Below are 25,915 nucleotides of genomic sequence, written 5' to 3'. Positions count from 1 at the left end.
CATTTGATTTGTTAGCTGCGGGGGAAGGTAGAATGGATACTTAGAATTTAGCCGGGACTTAAGGGACTGAGACAGAAATACCATAACCTATTCATCACAGTGGCACAACCTCTGCAGGGAACAAACCTCTCCAGCCGATTACACAGTGCTGCTGCAGATGGGTTGGATGAGGCATGCTGGTTTCAAACCATTCTTTTCATTTCAAGGCATTCAGTGCTCTTTTTTGGACCGAAAATAACGGATCCTGCATCACACATTATGCCTGTTGGATGTGATGTTCTATACAGACTGCAGTGTTTTCTCCTCAGCAGTTTCTTCTGACCTCACATCTTTATGGCTGTCTGTTTACATCTCAAAACCAACGACATGTTTTCCCTCAGCTTAGATTTATAATTGCCCCATTTAGTCATATGAATAAGCATATTTTGTGCAGCTTTCAGGCTTTTTGTAAGCACTAGAAAATACTAGAGTCAAACCCCTGACCCTTGGCTATTTCAGTCTGTTCCATGTCAACTCCAGTGAGGAACGAATGCTGCTGTGTCACACCATTCAAAACACTCTTAGACGCCCCAATCCCTGTTGCAGAGAGTCGGGAAAGCACAGGCGTGGGGCACTGAAGCGGGGTCAGATGTGACAAGCGTAGTAATGGAGGCATTTGAAGGAAGACGGCGCTGAAAAGGGATGAGTGCAAACTCAATTATCATCCTCAGAGGATTAAATATGGCCGATTGTCATGCCTGCGATAAGGGGGCCTTCTGTTGCTGAGCCACTTTGGAGCTGGGGAGAGAGGAGATGAACGGCAGTGTCAGTGTGTTTGGCAGCTTTTTGCTAAAGCACTGTGTGTGTGTGTGTGTGTGTGTGTGTGTGTGTGTGTGTGTGTGTGTGTGTGTGTGTGTGTGTGTGTGTGTGTGTGTGTGTGTGTGTGTGTGTGTGTGTGTGTGTGTGTGTGTGTGTGTGTGTGTGTGTGTGTGTGTGTGTGTGTGTGTGTGTGTGTGTGTGTGTGTGTGTGTGTGTGTGTGTGTGTGGGTGGGTGTGTGTGTGTGTACGTGACTGTGTGGTGTGGCTGCATGTTTATCCCATCTGCTCACATACTTCTATGATATAGCGCTTCACTCTTTTCATCAAGTCACAAAACTTTGTATACGTGAACCTCCAGATATCTGTCTTTTCGCCTTGAGTTGAGATTATCTTTGGGGCTTTCAGGTACCCGCCCTCCTCCCGGCAGACGTCCCACGAGGAGGGGAAGGAGTGGTTAAGGTCCCATTCTACAGGGGGGCTTCAAGACACTGGCAGCCAGTCCCCACTGTCTCCTCCTGGAGCTGCCTGCACCACCACTGGAAAATACCACTACTCCAACCTGCGTAAGTATATATATATAAAAAAAAGGGAATTGTACCACATCACAGTGATAGTGCAGTTTATGTGTTTTTACGATGGTGTTATTTACTGTAAGAGGTAGTTTATAAATCTTGCCACCAGTGATTGCTAAAGGAAAATGCTTATGATTTTCATATAAAACACAAATTAACCAACCAGAGAAGGATCCTTGAAAGATGAATGCAAAGGCTCCTAAAGCCAAAAAAGTTCAGATGTTCCTCCCACACAGATCATTTTTCTAAAACCTTGTTTCACATGTGCAGTTGAAAGTTGGTTTGTTAGATTTGTGTCATGGACTCTTGGTTTTAAAGTTTTTCCATCCATTCACATTTTGCTTGGCGTACTTTTGTGTTACTTTCACAATATGAGCTATACACACATACCTTTTTTACACAAGATATTTAATAACGTCCCTTGGTCTTATCATGACTTTATACAGTTCATACCATCTTTGTAAAGCTTCTCTGTGTATGTGGAGCTGCAGAAAAACATTTGCTTGGAAAAACAAAAAATGCATGACTTGATGGAAAAAAAAGGAAAGGTGTCATATCATACATCAGTGATTGATCGTTGTTGATTTTACACGGGCTAAAATGTAACTGAGTAAACGTGAAGTATTAACACTGATCTTGTTGATTTTTTTCCTCATTGCAGTGAGCCCCACAAACATCAGCCAGTACAACCTGCCACCGGGCAGCACCAGCATGAGCCGCTCCAACAGCATCCCCGCACAGGACTCCTTCGACCTGTACGGAGAGGGTCACCCACTGGGTGGCAGCGCAACCTCCCTGGAGGACCGACCACGGGGCATCAGCCGCTCGGGCTCCTTCAGGGACAGCACTGACGAAGGTAAGACACACTCGTAAGCAGACTTTCCAAAAACAGACCTCCATACCCAAAAGACATGAAGAATCATTTCAGGGATCACATTAAGAAAGATAGAGACCCATCAGTCACCAGAGCAGCTCTTTCTGTGTCTTCATACTGTCAGCGACTGCTCACTCTGTTCTGATCTTCTTGTGGATGCCATCTTGGAGGGAATTTTCTGAGTTGAGTTTTACAGCTCGTAGCTATCAAGAGGGAATCAGTTAGCTAGACAAAGGAGAATAAAAAAGCAAGATATTCAGGTATTCAAATTTTGTCTGTTGTCCATATCTTCCTCCAGTCCATGGCTCGTCATTGTCTCTGGTCTCCAGCACGTCCTCACTCTACTCTGCGGTAAGTTACTGGTTTGTTTTTTCATTCTCAATCAATAGTTCTTCAGAATTAGACTGACACCTGGCTACTGCTCAACTAAAACAAGAAAATCAAAGTGTGAACTCTTTAAGCTGCTTCAACACCACTTTTTTTGCACTTCTTTTCAAATCTCTGCAGTGTTCACTTTCAGTGTTTTTTTTGTCTGCACTTAAATGTTTAAAGGGATTAAAAAAAACTCTCATCAGGGATGTTTCCAGACACAGAAGTCTGCTACCTCAGTGGAAAAGCTTGAATAAACAATATACTTCTTTGTAACAACAAAATAAGTGATAAGCTAGTGAACATTTAGTTAATGTAAAATGCAGTTTCTTGGTAAAAAAAAATAAAATCCTGTATTTGATCATGTCTATAAACCCCTCTATTTCAGCCCTGCTCAGAACAGGCTGTTTCTGTGTCTGTACCTTTAAATATGTAAATGAGATGTGCTCCATGTCCTATTGTTTATGGTGAGAAGGCAGACTCAGGGGGCAGAACAAACACCTAGCTGTGGGAGTGTCACCCACCTGGGGGAGGGGCTACTGCCCTTTGTGATGACATGAAGGGAAAATCTGCAAACGGCCTGTTTGAGCACACATTTTCTGAAAAGTGGAGCAGACAGAAGACGGAGAGGATGGACTTTTCTCATAATTTGGGGGTTTGTAGACAGACTAGAGACACATACTAGTGTTAGGAAAACACGGTAAAGTGTATTTTGCGTAATATATGACCTTTAAACAACTATGTTGTTGTCCCTCTTGTTTCTGTAGAGCCTAAAGAATACGGTTTTATTCTTGCTTGCCTCTTGGCAGCAGATAAGACTCTTGACAGGTTTAGTGCTTCCTGATAGCCCTTTAGTCTTCACGTTCAGTGAGGCAGGAGATTAGTTTTAAGGCTGCAGAATCGATTACCTCCCACATGCAACTGTTTCTAATTGCATTAAAGAGGGAACGCCTGGATAAATGATGGGGAGCGTTTTATTTAAAAGGTTTTCCTTCAGGTGGCATTTCTTTGTATATTTTGTGGTTTTACCTTGTATTTTATTTATTCACTTGAATAACCGTCAGTTTGGTTCAGGTATATTTTCCAATTTTTACACCTTTGCATATTTTATCTTTAGTGTCATCAAGGTACTTCTCTTGCTGTATATGTTGATTTCATTTGAAGGAACACAGCACAGAGTAAATAATCTCTTTTTCTATCATTGTGCATGCATCTCCCTCACAGACGGAGGAGAAAGCACACTCCGAGGTAAGGATGGGTGATACTCTGTCCGTCTGCATGTCCGCTTCTCTTTGCACCGTCCTGCTTGACAATCATACAGTGAGAGAAGCGTGCACCTCAAAGCTGCTTAGTGTAGCTGCGCTGCTGCTATGTTGGTAGCTCTGCAGATGCGTGTGTTCGGTGCCTTGCTCATGAGGAGCAACAAGTTTCTATATTGTCTTAATGACCTGATATTGTTTCTTGGATGGACACGTCCTCCATGTCATGCGCATGTTTTACTGCCCTTTAGATCAGTGGTTCTCAACTGGTGGGTCGCGGAGTCGTTTTCAGTGGGTCGAGAATGTCTGCCTGGCAAAAAATAGTGTCAAAAAAGTCTGCTGAGCACTTTTTAAACATGTTTGTTTTGTGTCGTCTCTTTGTTCTGTCATGTGTTTCGTATTGCCTGAGGTTCAAACTTCACCATCTTTCATGAAATAAATCTGATTGGTTGAAAAATGTAAGGAATGTGGGTCTTGAATTCTCATTAGGAGTTGGTCGTGGGTCCTGAGGCTCGAGAACCACTGCTTTAGATGACTGCTGGCTGTTTTTTTTTTGTCTGTGTCTGTGCATCTCTACGTTTGTGTGTCTTTCTGTTGCACTGCATCTAAGAATCCATCGTACCAAATCAATCAAAGCACAAACAGTGATATTTGTTCAGCCACATTTCGCCTATGATTGGCGATGATCACATAACGATTCATAAATTACAAAAAAAGTGATGGTGGAAAAAATGTCATTAGGTTGTACGATAAAGCATTTGAACTCTATGTTGCATTGCTTTTTATTATCAGTGAATCTTTTTGCATTTATTCCATCTTGATCATAAATAACCACCCAACCTAACTGTGCTCCACATACCATCCTCTAATTACAAAGACTTACACCATACTCAATTAATGCATGCTCTGGCCCCTGGCTCTTTTTCATTTGGCTTTCTTTAACAATCCTGTTCAGTTTATCACTGATTCTTCTTTGATTTTCCAGGTTTTTGGTTTTCTTTTCTTACTTCTGTTTCATTTCCCCCCCTTTCTCTGTCCTAATTCATTAGGAAGCTTGGGTCAAAGAGTAATGGCAAACAGCTAAAGTGTTTCTCTTTAACCTGTCAAATTGGTGGTGTTGAACATTTTCGGTGAACTCATGCAACACAACGTGACAGTCATGAAAGACGCTCACTCAGCAGCACAAGTACTCATTCCAACTCTTGTCTCTCTGTGCTTTTGAATTTTCTTCACAGTTGATATTTTAGAATCTGAAACAGGTGAACGGCTCATTACGTGAATTTGGTATCATTAACTTGAATTCCCAGCTGAGCAAGTATTGGAATCTTATTTCAACCAACCAACCAGTCAATCAGTCAGTCAGTCAGTCAGTCAATCAATCAACAACCAACCAGTCAATCAGTCAGTCAGTCAGTCAGTCAGTCAGTCAATCAATCAACAACCAACCAACCAACCAGTCAATCAGTCAGTCAGTCAGTCAGTCAATCAATCAACAACCAACCAACCAACCAGTCAATCAGTCAGTCAGTCAGTCAGTCAATCAATCAACAACCAACCAACCAACCAGTCAATCAGTCAGTCAGTCAATCAATCAATCAATCAACCAACCAACTAACCAGTCAGTCAGTCAATCAATCAACCAACCAACCAGTCAGTCAATCAATCAACCAACCAACTAACCAGTCAGTCAGTCAATCAATCAACCAACCAACCAACCAACCAGTCAATCAATCAGTCAGTCAGTCAGTCAGTCAGTCAACCAACCAACCAGCCAGCCAGTCAGTCAGTCAGTCAGTCAGTCAGTCAACCAACCAGTTAGTCAGTCAACCAACCAAACAACCAGTCAGTCAGTCAGTCAGTCAGTCAGTCAGTCAATCAATCAACAACCAACCAACCAACCAGTCAATCAGTCAATCAGTCAGTCAGTCAGTCAGTCAATCAATCAATCAATCAATCAACCAACCAAATAACCAGTCAGTCAGTCAATCAATCAACCAACCAACCAGTCAGTCAATCAATCAACCAACCAACAAACCAGTCAGTCAGTCAATCAATCAATCAACCAACCAACCAACCAACCAGTCAATCAATCAGTCAGTCATTCAGTCAGTCAGTCAGTCAGTCAGTCAGTCAACCAACCAACCAACCAGCCAGCCAGTCAGTCAGTCAGTCAGTCAACCAACCAGTTAGTCAGTCAACCAACCTGTTAGTTAGTCAACCAACCAAACAACCAGTCAGTCAGTCAGTCAACCAACCAACCAGTCAGTCAGTCAGTCAATCAACCAACCAACCAACCAACCAGTCAGTCAGTCAGTCAGTCAGTCAGTCAACCAACCAAACAACCAGTCAGTCAGTCAATCAACCAACCAACCAACCAGTCAGTCTGTCAACCAACCAAACAACCAGTCAGTCAGTCAATCAACCAACCAGTCAGTCAGTCTGTCAGTCAGTTAATCAACCAACCAGTCAGTCAGTCAGTCAGTCAGTCAGTCAGTCAGTCACTTCTGCATTAGCTTCAGTTTTCAACACCAGATGTTTCCATTTGGGATGAAGTGAATTTAAATTAAATAGTTTATTAGTAAGCTGTATATTTTATAGTTATTGTTACTATGTAAGTTCAACTGGATGTTGCACATTTGTATTGTTACCATCTTGACTACCTAATTGTAAGAGATTGTAAGAACAGGAAGTGACATATTTGTTATTATTTACTTATCTAAGCCTTGCTTTTTCAAAACTGACACTAAAGGAGTTCTGTGATTGTCGAGGTTGACGCAGAAGGCCACTAAAATCCAGCAGGAAGATCTTTGCAAGACAGAGAGCAAATTCTTCTCTCCAATTTGTTAAACTGAAAACTATTTAAGAAACTATATCAGATGTTTGCAATTACTGTTTGACCCATGTCAGGGATCCTTTACCTTCATGTCTTTGCATCGCTGCTTGAAATCTAACCATGAGGAAACCAGTGCTGTGGCTTGTGATAACCTCTTTCCCTCCAGCCACATCAGTACATCCTGTCCGATGGAGAAATGCAACATAGTGTTAATTTTTTATTCTTCTCTTCTCAATCAAGGGCCAAACAGTCCTAAATTCCACGGTAATCCCCCACACTTTGTGTTCACACTTCATCCCAGTGTCTTTCCACACACTATTATCATGTAACTGTATCAAAGTTATCAACATGGGAGATGCAACTTTCACATCTCTTTGACTTACCATCAGTCAGATTTCTTTTTTACGCTTTCTAACTTTAACTTACCTTTGTTCTCTCTCACCCAACCAGCAAATCAGAAAGCTGCGTCGGGAGCTGGACGCGTCTCAGGAGAAGGTGGCGACCCTGACGTCTCAGCTGTCTGCCAACGTGAGTTTGTTTTCTTCAGAAAGCAGTCAAAACTGCGAGCTCATTTGCATGATAACCTGCCGCCAGAGCTTTTTATGGAAAGTGTTGCCTATCGCTGCTCTGGAAGGAATATAAATCTTTAAGACGCCCACTAAATCCTTATGCCGTGTTTGAACCCACGGTGTGTGTGTGTTTAGGCTTTTGCTTGTTTGATTTTGTTGGTGTGTTTTTTTTTTTTTTTTTGCTTTTCCTTAGATGGGATGTTTTCTTGTGTATGCTTGTGTGTCTGTGGCACAGCGAGGATTGTCTTTTTGCTTTTGTCTCGGCTGGGGGGGGGGGGGGGGGGGGGACTGGAGCCGCTCCCAGGTTCAACCAAGCAGGAAGAATCAAATAGAGACAGACGGGCGCAGACAGAGAACAGGGAGATGAGGATAAGTGAATCTAGACTTCAGTGCATCATGCGTGGGTGCAACTGAGAGAGATACAGAGACCTCCAACCCCCAGACGGAGCTTCCTCTGAGCTGAGATGCAGATAGATCGACAATCTCCAGAGTGGGACAAGGCTCAGCACCCCCCCCCCCACCCACCCACCCACCCACAATACCAAGTGCCTGATCAAGTGTGGAGTCAGGCGACCCTTTGCCTTGGTCTGACGCTTTGATCATAAAGTTATGCAGAGCTGAAACTGAAGGCTAAACCCCAGGAAAACTTGAAGATGAGGGAAGAGTTGTGCAGGAACAGTCAAACAACCTTTGGTTTATTTTGGTCGTGACAATCTGATCACAGGTCTTTGATACTAACACAATCTTGTGGTGTGGAGTTTGAAAAACCTGCTCCACATCTCCACTTGAGGCTAGCAGCTAAAGGCTACATCAGCCATCACCAACATAAACCAACAAATTAAGTTGCAGGCAGGATAATGAAGCTGCATTGTTTTTTAGACTGTTCATTATTATTATTATTGCGTACTTTCTGGCTGCCTTTAAATCATATCTGATGATCAACATGGATATCTGCTTGGTCTTAGTTTTCTGTTCTACACTATTCCAGTACATGTCTGTGTAAGCTCAGTGCGGAATATGTTGACCTTTGCAAAAAAAGGGAAGTGTTCATAACTACAGTAACTTGGAATAAGACCTTTCTCCTTACATTTTCCTGGATCTGAGTGTCTTCTGCAGCGAACTAGACCAGATGGTTTCAGATAAAAGTCAGGGCTGTTATCAACCTGAAGCCAGTGAGGAAATGATGCTGCAGTTATTGTAGCCTTATATAAGAGATATAAGATTTAACCCAAGGTACTATATGTGTAAACACCAAGAAGATCGACGGCCGTCGGTCCTAGTTGGACCTGGGATGAATGATCGTTGCCATAGTTTTTGCGGTGTGTCCAGCTCCGTCGCTACTCGTCTGCCCCCGTCTGCCCCCGTCTGCCATTTTTTTGTTTTGCAGATTCAACTTGTTGAATGGCCAAGACAAGAGGCGACGTGAGGCAATGCCACAGGCAGCCTTTGTTGCCACTATTTCTTTGCTGTCTGCTTGGTGTGTCAGGGCCTTAAGACTCAAGTGTATCTCATTTTCAGTTGTTGATATTGACAGGACGTTAGCACCGGGTCATTTGGCACAAAAAACAGCAAAGGAAAGTTGACCAGTGTCATGCCTGACTGTGCTCAGCCTTATGCAAACGTTTACACAACATATGTGCTTTCCAGCTCCCTCTCTAATGTTCCAGGCTTGGGTTTAAAAAAAAAAAAAAAAAAAAAAAAAACCTCTCTCTGGCTGTGTTGTACTGGAGCTGCTTCACACTGTATGTACATGACAGCATGGCGTGTTGCTCATGCTATAAGCTCATCTTATCCTCCCAGTGGGGAATGAAAAATGTACTCGCATGTTCTCCACCCACGCTTCAAAGGCAGACACTCTCTGTGACACTGTTGAATCATTGATGGTCCTGAAGCCATGCAGAAATACATACATTTTAACGTACAAGTGTTCGGCTTAACGGTTACGGTGAAGATTCTTTAAAAGCAAACATACTTACTGATACTCTGTCTTTAAACACACAGACAGGCTGTGATGTGCAAATGGCATTTTCAAAATGTCACCGCTCGGAAAGAGACATCGGGATTCCTTAATGTAGCATTACGTAACTCTAATTCCCTTGCCATTTATTCTTTGATACCCTTATGCAATGGAGAGTAAACTAAAAGGCTTTTTTCTGATCTTGTTTTGACTTTAACTTCGTGCACTTTGGACTGATTTTGAAAAGGTTTTTTTTTTTTTTTCCTGAACACAGTCCTTAAAGTTTAACCATGAAAACAGTTTTCTTGAAGTCATAACGATGTAAAAATGATTGGCTGCTTCGTCAGCGGTGTGTTAATGTGTATGAATGGGATTAGTTACTTCTAATAGTCACTTTCCATAGCAACCATCAGTGTGTGAATGTGTAGGTGCGTTGTAAAAGCGTTACATACCCTGGTCATTAGAAAAAGACTCAAACTTAAAACATTTTCTCCTGCAATGTCTTATTAGATACAATCCATGACCCTAATTTAAAAAAAGTTGTGTTTATTTTTAACTGGATTGCAAGTTAAGTATTAAATGACATTTTTCCCTATAATTCTGTGGAAATGGAGCAGAATGAGTGAAACCAACATCCTGTCAAAGGCATAAAGAAAAACAAATGCAGCTATTAATCCACTCAGTATTTCTGTCTAAGCCTGTGAAGCGGATACATTCTCCCGTCTGGACAGACATTAAATCGGGGGTGAGGAGTTCAAACAGGCACCCCTCTTCCCCTCTCTCAATCTCCTTCCTCTTTCTACTCACCCTTCACTGTGTCACCCATGACCTTGTCTCGTCTCACTGTCTGCTCAGCTCTCCCTACCCCTCCCTGCTCTTCTCTTTGTTCTTATTATCCCTCATATCGTCTGTTCTCTGGAATAGCCTTCAGGAGCTGTGATTGTGCCACGTCCAGTTAGCTGGTTTGGCCCACTTTCAAGTTGAACCAAAAGACCCCAGGATTAAAACGACGGGGCTGAAAAACAGGGGGGGTTCAGGGGGTAAGCGGGGCTCTTTGGGCTGAGCCCCAGAAGCAGTACAGATGAGTCAGCCTTGGGACGAGTTTGGACCCTGATCAGCACCTCCCACTGGGATGACAGGTGGGCAGTGGGGGCCTGAGTCTGAGCTCACAGGTGGAATTGGAAAGAGATGTAGCGTTGGAGGGATGAGATGGAACAGTTGGCATTTTCAAAAGGTCAAGACCTTTGCTGATTCAGTCAGGGACACAGAGTGGAGGAGGCAGCTCAGAGGGCTTCTGTTTGTGATTTTGTTTCTAGATTCATAAGATACTAAAAGTTCTTCTGAGGAGAGAAACGGAGCTGTTCAGGGGATTGTTTGCATGTTCTGGAATAACTGCTGTTAAATTCAGTAGAAGGAAGTCCTCAAAAGTGGTGTTGTGTGTGTGTGTGTGTGTGTGTGTGTGTGTGTGTGTGTGTGTGTGTGTGTGTGTGTGTGTGTGTGTGTGTGTGTGTGTGTGTGTGTGTGTGTGTGTGTGTGTGTGTGTGTGTGTGTGTGTGTGTGTGTGTGTGTGTGTGAAGCAGAGATTTTCTGATGTGTCTGGGCAGGCTGCCCACCTCTCTCTGCGACACACCAGGCCTGACAGGTGTCTCAGGGTCTCTCTCGCTAAGGATGAGAGGGGATGAGCTGGCAGCACACACGCGCAAACTACACACAGATTTTTTACAGGGTTTTTTTGCACAAGGACACACAACCGTGAACATAAGGCCTCACCAGACACCCAGACATAAACATACATTGAGAAAACACATGCACAAAGAAGCGCTAGATACACATCCAGACACCCAGGGTTCAGCAGAGCAGATGGCGTAACGTTGCAGAGCATTCTCCATCCTTCAGCGTGTCGCCTCTGTGTCTTCAGGTGACACGTGAAGGCATGGAGGGTTTTGCCGTTGCTATGTGACATCTGTGTCTTTCTCTAAGGACTTCTCTTTGTTAACTCAGTCCAGGAAAAAAATGACGGTTAATTCACACTTTGCGTAAAAAAAAGCAACAGTGAAGTCATCAAAACACTCTCAATTAAATTCTCTGGTCAAACAAACACGCTTAGCGGGCACTCGTCCTTGAATTCTGAGAGTGACTCAAAGTTGGATACCCCATGAGCAGCTCTTTGTAGCACACTGGGAACCTCTTCAGGAGGTCACAGTTTCAGCTGTCATACTTTGGGCAAACAAACTCTCCACATCCAGTCTTGTTTGGCTCCTCAGTCGTCTTTGTGCCTAAGCGACAAAATCACTTTAAAGCTATCGACACAAACCAGCAGACCAACTCATTAATTCTGTGTGTGGGCATTTTCTTCAAAAGAGAGGGATTTTATTTCCAAACTTTTTAATGTGGATATGGTTTGATGCAAAGGGACCTTTTAAGATGTGTTCATTTCACTCTGTACATTTTATTTAAATTAATCTTTCGAGATATTTGGTTTAATATCTTACAAAGTTTTTCATTTAAAATGTTCTTTCATTTTTCCAGTAAAAGTAATGTTACTGTGACTGAAGCTGAAGCCTGTATTCATGTCTCTCTCTGTCTCTCGCTTTCTCTCTCTCTCTCTCTCTCTCTCTCTCTCTTTCTCTCTCTCTCTCTCTGTGTGTCTGCAGTCTCACCTGGTGGCCGCCTTCGAGAAGAGCCTGAGTAACATGACCTGCCGCCTGCAGAGCCTCACCATGACCGCCGAACAAAAGGTACAAGAGCTTAGTCTTGAATTTGAAATGTACTGTGTATGAACTCCGAGACCAAAAAAAAAGGATTACAGCGAGGATAGAAATGATTAGAAACAGGCAAAGGGTTGACAGTGAAATAGTGCTGTTGGAAGTAACATAGTGGAGAGTGCCTGTTAGGATTAATGGTTGTTTTTTTTTATCTTTAAAGTTCAGTTCCTGGTTCATGTGAAAGCTTTTCATTCCACAGAAGTTGCCTTGTGATGTTTCTTGAACTTTACTTCTAACATATACCAACTTTTTTTACTTTACATGGAGGTCAAGGCATATGTCATGAATTTAAAGGCCAAAAACAGTTTAAAACCAATTTTCTCACCATAATAAACGCCTCTTAATAAATGTAGAACAGGGGCTGTTTTTTCTCCGCTGTCTTACAAAGCCATTTTTTATCAACATGGAGGTATTGGAAACGCCTTGAAGACATTGATACAGGGATCACACAGCAGCAGCAATATGTTAAAAGATCTATCCCTACCACATCATATCATGAATGCTTCCCTCTGTTATACACATAAACACGTAGAGAATACTGACGAGCCTTGGCAGCTTTTTAATCCCCCATAAATTAAAGCAGGCCGGGATCTGGTGGGATGTCTTTGTTCAACAAGGCTGTCCCAACTTTTAATTAAAGCAGAAACCCTATCTGCAGCCCTCAGTGGGGTTTTGGGCAAAGCAGCATAGGAAACTCCTCCTTATCTGATCGTGTTGGTTCAACAGAGCTGAGCTTTTTTTTTTTTTAATTCTGAGCAGGTGGTGCTGGGGTTGGGCAAATCCACAGGGAGAGTTGAATATACACCTCCCCTTTTTTTTGGCTGTCATTTCCTCCCACCAAAAAAGCAATGCCAATGCCAAATCTAAGATTTGTTTCTAGTGACTAAGCTCGTTTTTGAGTCCAACACATTTGGCCCTGAACAAGAACAGTTTTTTGGTGCGTCATAGTTAGTTTCATAACGATCTTTTCTCTCTCACTGCAGGAGTCTGAGTTGGTAGAGTTGCGGGAGACGATAGAGACGCTGAAGACCCAGAACACAGACGCACAAACAGCCATCCAGGTGGCGCTCAATGGCCCAGACCACCTCCATAAAGGTAATGAACACACCAGCAGGGGGATGTGGGACTGAAACTGTCTTATCATGCACCACTGTTTCATGATTGGATGTTTTTTTTTTTTTTTTGCCTGATTGGACCCTAAGGGAATTAATCTCCCCATTCTTGATGTGCTTGAGTTTCATTGGTCGGTTTTATGAATCCCTCGATTAGTCAAAGAAACAGCCTAAATGAGACGGGTAATCAGTTTTGTGATATGACCTTTTCCAGTATTCCACCTCCTGCGTAATGAAGGCTGGCTAAATACCTGAACACTAAATTTCATTCGAACACACACATTTAGTTAAAGTGTCCTTGAAACTGTCAAGGCAACAATAAAGCCATTTCAATGCATCATTGTGTGGCATTCTGACATTGTTGCACAGGTGTCAAACTTTCTTTAAAAAGACACACAGGATATAGTTCATGCACACATTTTTATCATCAGCCCCACTGTTCACTGTTCACTCTCCTACAGCTGCATGAGAGTGCTGTAAAGTCACTGCTAATGAAAACATGTCTTACTTCTACTCATCATTGACAGTGTTTAATTAAATTGTAATCTGTTGATTGCAACCTACACTTTATTTATAGCAACCAATACAATTGCACATAATACAATGTTTATTAAGTGTGCTGCTGCCCTCTAGGCCGGGTCACCCTCCTGAAAGACATCTTGTTCTCAATGGGTTAATTATCTAGTTAAATATAAAGGTCAAATAATAAGGTAATCTCAGGAAATAATCATGTCTCAGTGGTTGGTAATAACAGTGATCATTAACATCTGCGTTTAAAAATAATTAACCAAAGTTTCAGCAATGAGTTAAAACATCGCAGCTATCATTTTTGGTTGACTTCTTTATCGAGCTGTTGCCGTTAGCTCGTTAACCACATTGTGATTATGGTCCAAATTGAACGCGTTCATATTTAGTTGACACATTACTTACACGCTTTTTTGTCCCTTTCATCACACCATAGTAAAGTAGGGTCTTCCTGCAGCCACAGTGATGAAAATGACCGACCCAGCTGCACCTTTGATTGGCTCATTTCATATATAAAAACTCCCAGACCGGATCAGTTGACAAGTCAAAAGAAATATCCACTTTGTGACATCAAACGTTTCACTTTTTTACCCTTCACTTTGGGTATTCTAAACTATTTTATGATCTGTAGCAAATAGTTGTTACCTTCTGTCTACCAGAAGTTCCTTTCAAAATAAAAGCAGGCTTTTTTTTTATCCAAACAGCAAGTAAATAACTTTAGCTTAAATGCCAAAAAAGAAAGCCTAACCAAACCTGTTTTGAAATGCAAAATAATCTAAATTTAAATATGTGATTAACACTGGGTTGATCACTGTCAACATTTTGTTTATCAGTGACTAATTGCATGATCTTCTTTTTAAAACCCCTTTTCATGTATTTTTAGGTTTCACAAAGTAGTTAATGAACAAGTGTTGACAAGAGTTTTAATCTTAAAGATGTGATGTTAGTAAGGGGGACTCCAACTTAACAACTCCAACTTAACAAAAACCAACCAAGACGCAATCTCCTGTATTGAATAAATGAAGCAGAATAAAAAAGTTGTTAGATTGATCAAGAGTTAAGTTGAGATTGCATTTCCAATATGGCAACGATCCTCCTCAGGTTTAAAAGGTCTCTTCAGAAAACCAAGGGGTGAGGTCAGGGACACAAGATCCATGGTTTATTTGTTGGATTTCTTTCTTTTACTTTAACGTGAAAATGGCACCAGCCAAAACATTTTGGTACAGGGACCAACATTTTCGGTGCGCTGAACTTTTCATGAAACTCACAAAGGTTTATCTGTCATTTCTAGACCTACGGATTAGACGGCAACACTCTTCAGAAAGTATGTCCAGTATCAACAGCGCAGCCAGTCACTCCAGTATGGGCAGTCTGGGAAAGGATGCTGAAGACAAGAAGAAGAAGAAGAAGAGCTGGGTAGGTGGAGAGTGTTTAGCAAAGGCTGCAAAGAAAGTCTGAAACTGAACTAAACAAAATCAACTTCTCAACTTCTCACCGGTGCAAAATACCAGAGAACCTAAACACACACAGATCCAACAAATAAAACAATGACTCAAATATTCAAAAGTTTTTCTCTGTTTGTCAGCGAATCTTCAGGTCATGCAACTTGGTCTCAAACATCTCCATTCAGTTGCAGCAGGCATCAAAAGCTTTATATTTTTACATTTACTTTTGAAGTCAATGTTAAAGAGGTGGATTTGTTACTGAAAGATCGTAATTCAAAGCCGTATGAATAATTCAGTGGCATTTAAGCTACTCTAAATATTCTCTATATGCCTGCATTAAGAGATTAAATGTCTCTGTTAGCATGAAGCCATATTTATGAATCTGTGATATAAAGCTTTGTGGTGCTGTTGCACCACTCTTGTGATCAAGTCACTTCTACCCTTTAACAGTGCAGATTTTTTTTTGGTGTTTGGGTACATCTGAGGTTGATTTCGTAGGGCATCCTGTTCACCGTCTATTCACTCCATCATATCCTTGTTGCCAGGTTACAGTGCTGTAGATGGTGTCAGCTTGAGAGGCTGAGGTATCATCTACAGTGAGAGCTAACAGAGGGTCGTGCAGAGGAGTCTACCACCCTGCAATTAATGTTCGCAATGTACTTTGAGTTTCATACACAACAGCATGCAAATTAAGTTGGAAAGAAGCAAAGTGGGCCCTGACGCCACACAGACTGAAGTTGGACTTGAAAAACTGGGTTAGAGGTGAGAGAAGTGAAGTGCTGATTGTGTCTCTGCATCGAGAGGAAAAGTCTGGGGAGAAGAGGAACACTTTTGCTTCTCTTAACAGCTGCTGCCAATAGTCCTGAGAGGGCGCTTAATCACTGCAAAATCCATCTTTATCTTCTGTCTCTTTTCGGTTTAAACAAAAAGAGCCCACATTTTCTTTCTGTAATACCAAACGGATATATTCCCCTTCTATACTGAGGCAACGTCTAGAAATGCCAACAAATCAAGACAAAAAAAAGCGAAATGGTTTAAAAACATTCTCTTTCTGCTCGTCTCTCTGTTCTTCTCCGTTCTGTGTGTTTCACTCCGCAGTAGCAGCTCAGGCGTCCCTGGCTTGTAGAGCTCTTATTTGCTGCAGCCCCCTGAGTCAGACGCATGACATATTAGAAGTTCCATCTCAGCCAAAGTGCAGCAGAGCCACTTTCAGGCTCTGCTGCAATGCAAAAAAAAAAAAAAAAACGCCTGCCCTTGGAAAGAAATGCATGCATACAACCCAAAAGTTCACCACTGAGGATGACACCTAAGCCTGCTATGCTAAGTGAGACACCAAAAATATTCCAGTCAGGCTCATGGATGCAAATCAACCCCTTATTTAGGCACTAATTAATTATTCATTTGCATAAATTCTGCCTTGGTACACACACACACACACACACACACATGGGTGGAGACACGGATAGAGTTCAGCTAAGGTAACTGATGATGTGAAGAGTGAGCAGAGAAAGCAGCAGATCATGCTAACTGAGTGGCACCATGAGAGACTGTATAATGAAAAGGTAGAGTGGTCCTTTAATAAGGGAAGGGACTTTGTGCCAGCAGGCGTCTGATCTGCTGAAGAAGCCTTGAGCTGTTGTTGATGTCAGACTTCTCACCTCTGTGTGGAAGGTAGCCAGATGTCACTAATGAAACTTTTCCTCAACTCATCATGATTTAAAAAAAACCCAAAAGACAGAAAACCTCAGGCTTGTTCTCTGGACAGACAGCTTATAAGTGCCTTTATGCTGCGCTCTCTTTAATGGCCAGCAGGGGGAGACTTCACTGGCTGAATAAAGAAGCAGGAAGTAGATAAGAAAACGACCCTGCTGTTAAAAGGAAATGTAAACATTTTCCTAATGAGTTTAGAGTATATTTCAATTCAGTGCGGTGTTGTTTTTGATTATCTTGGTCCCATTTAGAGTAAAATCAAAAGTAGAGTATGCTTCAGAGGGTAGCTACCTATGCTGACATATGGGGAAGCGTACACCAAGATAGAGTCCTAAGAACACATCCAGCCAACCTCTTATCCAAACATGGCCACTTCTGTTTCCATAAAAGCTCATCTGGTTACATCTAGAATCCCAAAGGATGAGTTCAAAGCAAATGATTTCATACAGTCTCTTGTTCTCCCTTAAAAGCTTAATATGCGATTTCTCACTCTTAAAAGTAATAGAAATTAAGTATATCCTCTGAAAATAACTCTGTGAGTCATGACTGTCTACAATGGGTGTAACACCCGAGTCCCACTGTCTGTGATGTTTTCAGAGTTTTCAGAGTCCTATCTTCACTTTGTTTACATCGCCAGGACGGCCGGCTGACTCCTCCCCTCGTGTATAAAAGTTGTTTAATTGAGGGACTAGAGAAAAGAAGAATAACATACTGTACTCACTGCTTAACTGTGTTTCTAGATCACGACCATTTCAGGTAAATTTACATGCAGTGTGAAGATACCAGCATAATAAAGATCGCTAGCATTAGCATGCTAACGCAACAATGCAGCGCGAGTTGTTTTGGTTTCATGCTGGTGCTCAAGGGCGACATCTGCTGGATCAAAAAAATGCATATAAAGCCTTTAAGCCACATTTTTTCAATGACAGAGAGGGAATTGTGAAATATGTCCATTGTATGGGAAAACATGCAACATGACCTGTAGCTGCTTTAATGAGGAAGGAACACCAAAATCAGATCAACACACATTGTAGTGTAAAAAATGTCCTCAGGAAAAAAAAAACAGGTAAAATGTCAAATTGATTTATGCAGCATGAGGATGAATTTTAGCCACTAATTATTCTGGGGCACATACTATCACATACGCTAGCAGCATTGAGTTTTAATGAAGCAGAGGGTGTGTCACAGGTGTGTGAGGTGTTCAGGGGTGTGTTTGTGTGACTTAACGGTGGGTGTGTTCTGCATCTTCAGGTGGCTGATTCCATCCCCGCTCAGGTCAGTGGTTCCCAGTGTGTCTTCTGTGTGTGTGTGTGTGTGTGTGCTGTGGTGATTATTCCTCCATCCTCCCTTTCTTTGCCCTGTTTCTAAATCTTTGCTCTTTCCTCTTCTCTCAGAGAAACTTCCTTATTCTCCTTTTCTGGAAACATCAGCATGGATACAGCAACCCTCCCTTCCAGTTCCCTCCCTGTTTGTCCCTCCTTCTTCCCTTCCTCCTTGTTCATTTTGATTGCTTGTGCAGCCCCTAATTTTCAGGTTCATTAAAAAGCCTTGTCCCCTCGTCTCCTTCATTTCTGTCTCTACTTATGGCTTGCTTTTGCCCCCCTTTTTTAAAAAATCTAAACCAGACAGTGACTATTGCTTGGAAACAGCACGGAGTGACTTCCTGATCTGGCAGGATGTGATGTCACCAGAACTTATCTTTCAGAAGCATGAAATAGGGTCCGGTGGAAGGCGTCATTGACGTCGTTCTCTCTGTGTATTTGTGGGTTTTTTGTGTGTCTTGCAGTTACGCAGCTCCTTCAAGCAGGCGTTCAGCAAGAAGAAAACCAAATCCCAGTCAGCCCATGATGAAATGGACGAAATGACCGACTCGCTTCCGTCCTCTCCCAAACTGCAGCACGACAACCGACAAGGCAGCCTGGCCACTCTGCACTCCTCACCCTCCACCACAGAGTGAGTGTTTACATCTGCTCTCACACATACATGTACACACAGGTTCACCTCTCCCCCTCTTGTGATTACTTTCAAATTGGAAAAACCTGAACTGTTGATTCTTTCTTCTTTTGGTCTAAATTATTTTCACTGTTATTTTCTGTTTTGTTTTCTGTTCATTTTCACCTAACCCTTTTAAAAAAAAAAAAAAAAAAAACACTTTTCCATCCTCTCCTCTCATCCCTTTTCTGTAACGTATCTCCACCTGCTGTTCAAGTAGCAAGTGCTTTTGCGATAACAAGTCCTCTCCCATTTGGACGCCAAAGAAAAAGCAAAATGGTCACGTTGTCTACAAGCACAGATCTCGGTAAAAAAAAAAAAAAAAAAAAAGGCAATGTGTGGCATGCTCCAAAGGAGTGTGTGTGTATTTGCAGTGGGGTGTCTTGGTGTGATTTTTTTCTCTGCATCGTCATAAACTCTCGTAAACTCTGCATGTCAGAGGTAATGATTTTCTGTGGTTTACAAACTGCTCGAGTACCTATGCACCTCTGGATTTATGCTTTTTGAAAACTATCACTTGGCGCAAGAAAGGAGAAGAGGGTTACTCACAGCAGAGTGTTTTATGTCACTACAAAATGAACATTTGGACAACAAGCATGCAGGTATACTGTTCACATCCAATATGCCCTGTATGATGAGGATTTTTTTATAGGCGGAGCATGTGGGTGCGTCTGTATTTTCAGGTAACTACTCGAGTGTGACAGATTCTTACCAGTCATTCGTTATTTGCATCGTGCCAATTCATAACAAATGCTATCTCAAGACACTTCACACAAGAGCCGGTAAAAAACATTACTCATTGTTATATTATCTACAAAGACCCAACAATAATTCACCAGGAGCAAAGCAACATCGAGCAACGTTAGCTAAATATCATTGCATCTAACCTTAGTTATTTTTAAGATGTCTGCCTGTTTATTAAGAAAATAACTGAATCATGATGAAGGGACTTTACTAAAGCACCCACTTTATATTTCATTTCAAACCCTTATTTATTCTCGAAAAGACACTGAGGTTTCCCTCGTTTCCAATGCCGTCGAGATTACAAGCACAGTAAGATAAGCAAAAACACATCAAACACTCAGAATCTGTGACAAAAACCACTGAGATCAGTTAAAACAGTTACAGTTTGAATATTTAAGCTTCATTCAATCTGTGATCTGTTGCGACTAGGGATTCACCGATGTATCGGTTCAACATCGGTATTGGCCGATATGAGCCCTGTTTACAGAAATCGGCAAAATAATGTTGCATGAACCGATGTCGTAAGCCGTGTTTTTCTGTTGTTCCAAATCAATTTAATGATGACATCTAGAACACCTGACCACTGATACAGAGAGGAGGTTTTATATTGGGTAGATGAAGTCTCCTGCTGAACAAACTCTGACTTGTTTTCACATCAAACATGAGAGAAACTGTCGGCGTTGTGGGAGACATACAACAAAAGAAGTTATCAAACATTTGTATTGGAATCTGCAATCGGCTAAAGTTTCATTTCCCACATCGGTATCGGTGTATGCTCTTGATTTTCCCAATCGGTGCATCTCTAGTTGAGACTAATATGGAATTATTTGTGACTTGCTGATACGGTGTGCATTTTTGAGTTGGAATGGAAATCAATCTGCGACGTGTGAAGCTGACAGTGCTGAGAGAAGTGTTTAAAACTATGGAGTCAGACACTGATCATCTCTCAATAAACCAAAGTATTGTTGTGTACACTTTATGTTCTGTAATGAAGTTTTAACATCAGTGGCAACACCAGTATATGTGATTGAACCATATTGCCCCATTAATATCAACAAAGTGACAATTTGCAAAGCTCTTCTTTAAGCCCCCCCACTACAGAGGGAATGCAACATAACTACAACTTATAGAGTACAGATATTCATCTTGTTAGGAACATGTTCAGATCCACCAGTTGAAAAGATCTTTGCTTCATGTTAATGGGAGGACTGGTTGTCCATAGTGCCCCAGTTCCTCCTTTATGTACCCGCCTGTCCTGTTTTAAACACTGACTCCAGCTTTCCTTCAAACTGCAGCTCTCTTGTTCCCTTAAAATGAGTCATTTTCTCTCCAGACTCTGCGTATGTGTGTGTGTGTGTGTGTTTGGTATAACCCTTGAGGTGACTCCCCCTCCTCCTCCCCCTCCCTGTTTTTTAACCCTGATCGTAGGCTTTGTGAATGCACGGAGGCCGAGGCTGAAATCGTCCTGCAGCTGAAGAACGAGCTGAGGGAGAAGGAGCTCAAGCTGACGGACATTCGGCTAGAGGCGCTAAGCTCCGCCCACCACCTGGACCAGATCCGAGAGGCCATGAACCGCATGCAGGTGAGACTAGGGCTGTTTGCAAAAGCGTGACTAATTCAGTGTTTGGTCCGTTGATATATCTTCATCAAACCACACAGTCTCATCAGACGATGCATCTCATTGAGAAACTAATACTTTAATCCGTCTGTCCAGTTTATTTGAGAATGTTTTCTCCCTCAAAGGCATCAAAGCATGACAGTTAGGAAATTACCAACGCGGTCAGTCTCACAGGGCACCAGCAGAAACTAGCTGATCTTACATACAAACATACATTTATGCTATGTCTATTGTAGGTTACAGGTTGGGCAACAAATCAGGCTTTTATTATAAACGGACGATCAAGAAATCTTACAGCCCCTTTTCCACTTCTCTCAGAGCTTGTGTAGAAGCGAATGTTGCCAGTCAGGACATGATTGTACTCGTGGTTTTCAATGAATAGTTCAAACTTGTATTGGAATACCAGAGTGATTCAAGAGTTATGAGAGAAGGTCGATACAACTCCCACGTCTGTCAGGTCAAAATGTAGCTTGAGCTGGTCACCTTGGTTTAGCTTTAGCTTAGCATAGCCCAAGGTAACAACTGGAAGCAGAGAGTATCTGGTTTTATCAGGTAAGAAATGAAAATCCCAGTCTACCAAGACATCTTAAGTTCACCCACAGCACATACAGTATCTATTCCATAACATACCTATGAGTACAATTTGAGTAGCTCTACATGGATTTTTGAGCTCAACTTTGTGTGTGTGAATAGAAACATTAAAGACCATAACATATTATAGCACAATGCTCTGAGCTGTCTTTGTTTCATCTGAAACTAGCAGCTATTTAATGACTTGTCATTGACTTGATCTTTGAGGTCAGGTGATCTCTCTACAGAAAGTGGGATGAATCTTTTACTCGCCCATGAAGTTTAACAGAAATTCAGTGTTTTCATTCACTTGATATATTTATATGTTCATTTTAAATGTATTGCAACGAGACGCCACCCATGGGTTCAGAGTCTAATGTTCAGAGGTGCTGTGTCATTTCCTTTTCTTAAAAGGAGGACACGTTCAAAGACATCACCATAGATGTCTCCCTTAAGTCGATCTTTGTAGACGTGGATTGCCTTTTCTGTAGAAGTTAAAAGTCTCCCCTCAGATCCTGGATTGTGTAAGGCTTCTTATCTGAGACTTACCCTTCAGTACAAAGAGCGCCTTGAAGATCAAACAGCTGCTAACAGCCTGAAATCCCAATAATACTGATTCCGTATAACAACAGTGACTGCAGGGAAATGACCGTCTGCTGTTTGAGCGTCACCAGAGTCTTTGACTGCGTTTTCCATTTTTTCACTCCTTTTGTCGTCCACAGAATGAGATCGAGGCGCTGAAAGCAGAAAACGATCGTCTTAAGTCCAGCGGGAACGCCACGCCGACGGCCACGCCTGTGAAGACGGCCCGGCCGCCCTCCGAGACCTCCAGCACGTCCTCGTCCTCCTCGCGCCAGTCCCTTGGACTGTCGCTCAATAACCTCAACATCACCGACACCATCATGTCAGGTCAGTTCACAGAAACATAGCTGTCTGTGTTTCTAAAGAAGGACGAGTTTGGTTTTTGTTTTCCTCTTATTTTAGCTGATGGGTTATGGTATGTTCTTATGTCTAGTTAAACCACAGGACACCCCCCTTATGGTCTGCAGGAGCTCCCAGAGCACAAGTTATTTTTTATTCTGTGGCATCAAGTTGGATAAGCTCTCTCTGTGCATGCCTCAGAAAAAGAGTGAGAGAATTGTGTTTGCAGAAAGAAATGATCCGGAGGAGCCGCATGTCATGATGAAACAGCTTCTCTATCTCTCTCTCTACTGCGAGGGCTCACAACACAGCTGGAGCACACACACACACACACACACACACACACACACACACACACACACACACACACACACACACACACACACACACACACACACACACACACACACACACACACACACACACACACACACACACACACACACACACGAACATGCTGAATATTACTCTTGGCCTGCTCTGCTGAGAAGTGAAAGAGTTTGGTCCCTCTCACTTGTCCTGTAATTAACATCGAAGGCGCAGCTCTCCCGGAGGACTCGGGCCCTCGTTAATTGATGGAGGGATGAGCTGAGAGCGGTGGTGGCGCGTGGGAAGACGAGTGGGCTAACGGGCTGTTATCACCCCAACACAGAGCCGTCAGCTAAGGGAAGCACAGCCGAGTACAAAATATCTGGCCCTCCCTCTTCTAAACAGTGTGGGACTTACAGAGTGAAGAGAGACTTATGATGAAAGTTGTTGGTCGTTTGTTTTGTTGTCGTCAAATGTGAACGGTAAAAGGAAACAAAGAATTCAAACTTGCTTGAAGTAGAAAACTGTGAGTGTTAGTGTCTATTTTGTGCATATTGGTACGTTTTGTTCTTTTGTGCCCCATGGTTGTACGAGGCCTTAAACATAACTGTTGGAGCCCAAATGTGCAAATTGGAGATTTGCATGTAATTCTGCCTTTGAACACTGTTGTGCTGGGCTATGACTGCAGGTGATTGGCACAAGGTGTGAATGGAGACAAAAAGTTCTTCACCGTGTCAGTGTTGAAGTATGATGTCAGTGTAACATCTTATATTTTGTTATTTATTGGACATTGCTAATTATGTATTCAGATTAGTTGAGTAAAATTGTGGCTTACGATAAATGGATCGACGGATCCAAACCAAAGTTAGGCGTTGGACATTGTTTTTTGTTGCTTTGACCTGAACAAAGGTCTAAGCCAGTTCCCCAGGTCATGTCTCAGTTTATTTAAATAGGTCCTGCACTGACAGTTAAACATATTAAACATTAAATATTTATTTTATTATTAACAAAGCGGTGAAACAGAGAAATTGTCCAGCAGAAACTCAACATCTGTTTTGGAATACAAATAAACATGCTGCTGAATGTTGTGAGTCAACCAGAACTCCTCTCCATCCTGCTGCTCTGTTCTCTCTAAGAGATGGAGACTGGAGTTCTCATTCTGTTGGACATCACCTGGGTCCTTCACACCACCGCTAAAAGTTAACCCTTTTAGTGGGGGGAGGGGGGGGGGGGTCAATCCTTCAGCTTTAATGTACATTCTCACTGCTCCTTGGGCTTTGTTTATGGCAGCATCACGTTGCTGTTGAATAGAAAGGATTTATTTTACATAATTAAAATACATTTAAAATCATCATTGTTAGACTAGCAGTTCAACGCTGCTTGTTGCCTTCAATGCAACATATTGCACAGCCTGACTTCATATTTTCTCTCGTCTTAAATAGTGCAAAAGGGAGTTTTTTTTAAACAGGAATGTTCTAGAAAATTTTCTTTGTACAGTGAACTGCTGACAGGAACAAAAAAACAACACGAGGGAGGGAAAAAATCCAACGCTGTCCGTGAAACAAAATCATAATTAACAAGGCAGAAAAAACAACAACAACAGGAAGTGGAATAAACAGAAACCTAGATATTTTGATTGCCACAGACAACAAAATAAATCTTCTCCAAGAGAAAATGCTGTTTACTCTTACTGTACCGACTTACTCAACCATGGAGAGACAGCCAGACAGATTAAGCCAATAGCTTGTGAATGAAATAGAGCAATAAGCAATCAAGCCACTTTTTAAAATAAAGTTTAAAGAGAGAAACAAACACTTTGCTCTCTGCTCTCTCTTGCTCAAACTGCTGTTTGGCGACACCTCTTCTATTCTGAAGGCTCTGCTCTCCTCCAGCAGCACACCTCCAACCCCTCTACACTCCTGTTTGCACAAAGGAGTTATCAATGAGAATGCACCATAATTAAAAAAACTATTAAGAGCTACCGGCGGACTAACTTGTCCTTTGCTCGAGCTGCAATTGCCTGTGGTCTGCATTGTTGTGTTAGCATGCTAATGTTAGCACACTTTAGTTAGCTCATAGCTTCATATTGCACATAAATAGACACAGAATGATTGAGATCTAAAGATACTTACATGACATCCAAATAAACAGTGAGTATGTTCTTCTTCTTTTCTCTAGTCCTTGACTGAGACAGCTTTAAACGCAAGGCCGTCTCATCCATTTAAACATGATGTAAACACAGCTCCAACAACAACACAGCTGGAGGGACTCGAGCTTCTCACTCATTGTAGATAGTCATGACTCAGAGACACATTAATTATGCTTTAAGTGTCGCTCATTCTTCCTTTAAGTTCTCTTGCACCTGAGAGTCAAATTTAAGGAATTTGTTGCCGTTTGATCGTCCATAAAAGTCAAATCTGGAGCTCAACAAACCAAGACTCCGGTTTGCCTTCAGGTCTGTGAAATTTGTGAGATAGCTGCTTTATCTTGTTAGATGATGGTGTTGTCTGATAAGAGTCTTCTCCCTTTTAAGATTAACAGCAATCATAATCATCTTTTAATAAGGCAATTTTTTTTACCAATGTAACTTTTGCTGCTTTGCTCAAAGTGCTCATGATGGATTAAGTCTTTGTAACATAACAATAAGTAAGGTCTTTTACTTTCTCTTTTGTAATATTAAAATACAAAGAGTAAGGACTTTTACCTGCTTTTTGTAAAGTATCTCGAGATAACACGCTGTACGCTGACGCTATTCAAATATAAAATTGATTGATTGATTGATTAATAAGCCATTCCTTTAAAAGTGTCTTTTCTTCTGCTCGTTCCATCCTGCTGTTACACATCCTCTGACACATGAAAGTTCATTTCACAACAAATACCTCACATGAACCTCGCAGTGAATGATTTTTTTCATCCTGGCTCATTTCTCAAATATTATTTGTCTCTCTACTTTTTGGATTCTACTTTAATTTC

General features: G+C 41.9%; 1 protein-coding gene across 1 annotated transcript in view; it reads left to right on the top strand.

The window, feature by feature from the left end:
* nav3 (neuron navigator 3) overlaps positions 1-25,915 on the top strand; it is a 225,412-nt gene that overhangs the window by 187,198 nt on the left and 12,299 nt on the right. The window contains 14 exon segments of the mRNA XM_065951515.1: positions 1,204-1,361; positions 2,032-2,226; positions 2,543-2,595; positions 3,838-3,861; positions 6,946-6,969; positions 7,156-7,233; positions 11,886-11,969; positions 12,980-13,091; positions 14,925-15,049; positions 18,040-18,063; positions 18,575-18,741; positions 19,001-19,087; positions 20,953-21,106; positions 22,435-22,621. Coding sequence (XP_065807587.1) covers positions 1,204-1,361; positions 2,032-2,226; positions 2,543-2,595; positions 3,838-3,861; positions 6,946-6,969; positions 7,156-7,233; positions 11,886-11,969; positions 12,980-13,091; positions 14,925-15,049; positions 18,040-18,063; positions 18,575-18,741; positions 19,001-19,087; positions 20,953-21,106; positions 22,435-22,621 — 1,472 coding nt within the window.

The sequence above is a fragment of the Labrus bergylta genome, chromosome 23, assembly GCF_963930695.1.
Source record: "Labrus bergylta chromosome 23, fLabBer1.1, whole genome shotgun sequence".
NCBI lineage: Eukaryota > Metazoa > Chordata > Actinopteri > Labriformes > Labridae > Labrus > Labrus bergylta.
This window is presented reverse-complemented; position numbering and strand designations above follow the sequence as displayed.